This window comes from Triticum dicoccoides, chromosome 4A, assembly GCF_002162155.2.
Source record: "Triticum dicoccoides isolate Atlit2015 ecotype Zavitan chromosome 4A, WEW_v2.0, whole genome shotgun sequence".
NCBI classification, from domain to species: domain Eukaryota; kingdom Viridiplantae; phylum Streptophyta; class Magnoliopsida; order Poales; family Poaceae; genus Triticum; species Triticum dicoccoides.
This window is the reverse complement of record NC_041386.1, coordinates 528565951-528567893: the sequence shown is the minus strand read 5'-3', so window position 1 is coordinate 528567893 and position 1943 is coordinate 528565951. Positions and strand designations below refer to the sequence as shown.

General features: G+C 41.2%; 1 protein-coding gene across 1 annotated transcript in view; it reads right to left on the bottom strand.

Moving 5' to 3' along the window:
- The window catches only part of LOC119283601 (disease resistance protein RGA5-like), a 29339-nt gene that overhangs the window by 9922 nt on the left and 17474 nt on the right, over nucleotides 1-1943 (bottom strand). The window contains exons 7-8 of the mRNA XM_037563078.1: nucleotides 1321-1396; nucleotides 1106-1165 (exon numbers count right to left, since the gene is read on the bottom strand). Of these exons, the coding sequence (XP_037418975.1) occupies nucleotides 1106-1165; nucleotides 1321-1396 (136 nt within the window). The remainder of the gene's footprint in view (nucleotides 1-1105; nucleotides 1166-1320; nucleotides 1397-1943) is intronic.

Sequence of the window (1943 nt, the reverse complement as noted above, 5' to 3'; positions counted from 1 at the left end):
CGAATCTGGACGTGCAAAGATGCGTTTTCGCCTGACTGTGGTGGCCCAGACGCTCTTTTCCCTTCCGTCGGAGCCCCCAAGCGCCCCCCAGTGCGCTGGGTTCGGCCTGAGATCGTCGGGCCCAAAAATGGACCGAGCCGGCGGATTTCGGCGTCCTAGGGGCACGACTACCGGGGGGGTTCGGCGCCGACGTGAAAAAAGTCGCCCTGGGGCCTGTTGGGGGCGCGGCCGGAGATGCTCTAAGTACCTAAACTGAAAACAATGCCATTGAAGTTGTTTAGATCATACATACGTCATACTAAGCCTGACTAATTCCCAAAAAGTAGCCACTTTAACTGCGGTGCGGATCTTTGGAACCTGGGTCTAGGCGCACCCACTAAAGCATTTTAATTTTAAAAGATAGCAAAAAGTCAAACAAATCTAAAACTTTCCTGTAGCAAACATGGTCGAGTGAGTACTTGTACTCACGTTTGAAGTTTCACAAAGAAATGACTTCAGTGTTCTTTTGAAAAGAACAAATTCGCAACTTAAAAAACCTTGAATAGTAACTTCTATATAGATCGGATTTTTTTCACACAGAAGACCACGGGAGTCGTTCCTTTGCGGAACTTTACACGTGAGTATGACACTAGCCCATGTTCGTTACAAAAAAAATTCAGAATCGTTTGACTTTTTGCTATTTTTTAAAAATAATCTTAGGGGGGCGCGCCTAGAACCAGGATCCATTGGGTATTTTCGCTTTAAACTGTTCTTATTAAGGAATAAAACCCCTAGTCACATCAAGTGAAAAACAGATCTTGTTTCATTGTTATACAAACTGTGTTGGACACTGTACCAGCCAATGTAATAGCCACATGCTTTGTAAAATGTACCTTTTCTTTGCAAGGCATTAAATATTACGAGGCCGCAAAGCAGGAAGTCGGATAATTGCAATCCACATGAAGATAAAATGATCCTGATGACCCGTGTACAGAAAAGTATAATTTTTACAAAGAGTGGGAAAATAATACCCGCATGGACTTCAACTTTAAAGCTCTAAGGCGTAATATGATATTTAGAGTTGATAACACGAGAATGTAGTAATACAATAAATATCTATGCGTACCTCTGGAGCCATCCAGTATGTTGCTCCCTTCAATGAAAGATTAGGGGCTGCAGTGCTTAACTGGTAACAAGTGACAATAGTATCAATACTACATAAGGGAGGATATATAGAAAATGTTTCCAACTGTTTTAAGTTTAAGTTTGTCTAGCAACAGTTGGAGTACACAATACAGTACAATATAAAGATGCTACTAAACTTTGTAAGGATGCACTCACATGCTTAGCCGTTCCAAAGTCGGCCAATTTAACAACACCATTAACGTCAATTAGCAAATTTGATACTTTGATATTCCTGTAAGAGTACATTCATATGCATAAAAGTGTTACATTGACCGCAGAAGTGAATACCAGAATAAGAAAACAATTCCTGTAAGAGGACATTCTTAGTCCTTGCTTTTCGTAGCAGTGGCAAGGATGGAGATAAAATGGTTGTATATGATTATGGACCCAACATGCTATAGACTTGAGATAACAAGAGTTAACGGAGAACAATGGAAAAGATTAGACCTGCAGACCAGGGATATGAGGGGATTATATTGACAGGTCCAAGTACAACTTCAAAACCTTTTCACTATATCAACCGAGGTAAGATGCACCATATTAATGTAAAATTAAACAGTAAATATGGGCAGCTGAAGAATTGAAGCCGATATCCAGGACAACATACATGGCAGTCACAAACGTTGAAGTGTGTATGTGGATTGCCTAGCCCTTTTAATCAGTTCGGACTTTTGGTTGCGTTGGTTTAGTGCATGAAGCTTAACATGGTATCAGGGCCTAAGGTCTTGAGTTCAAGTCCTGGCTTTCGCAATTTATCCAAAAATTGCTGCTGCCCCCCC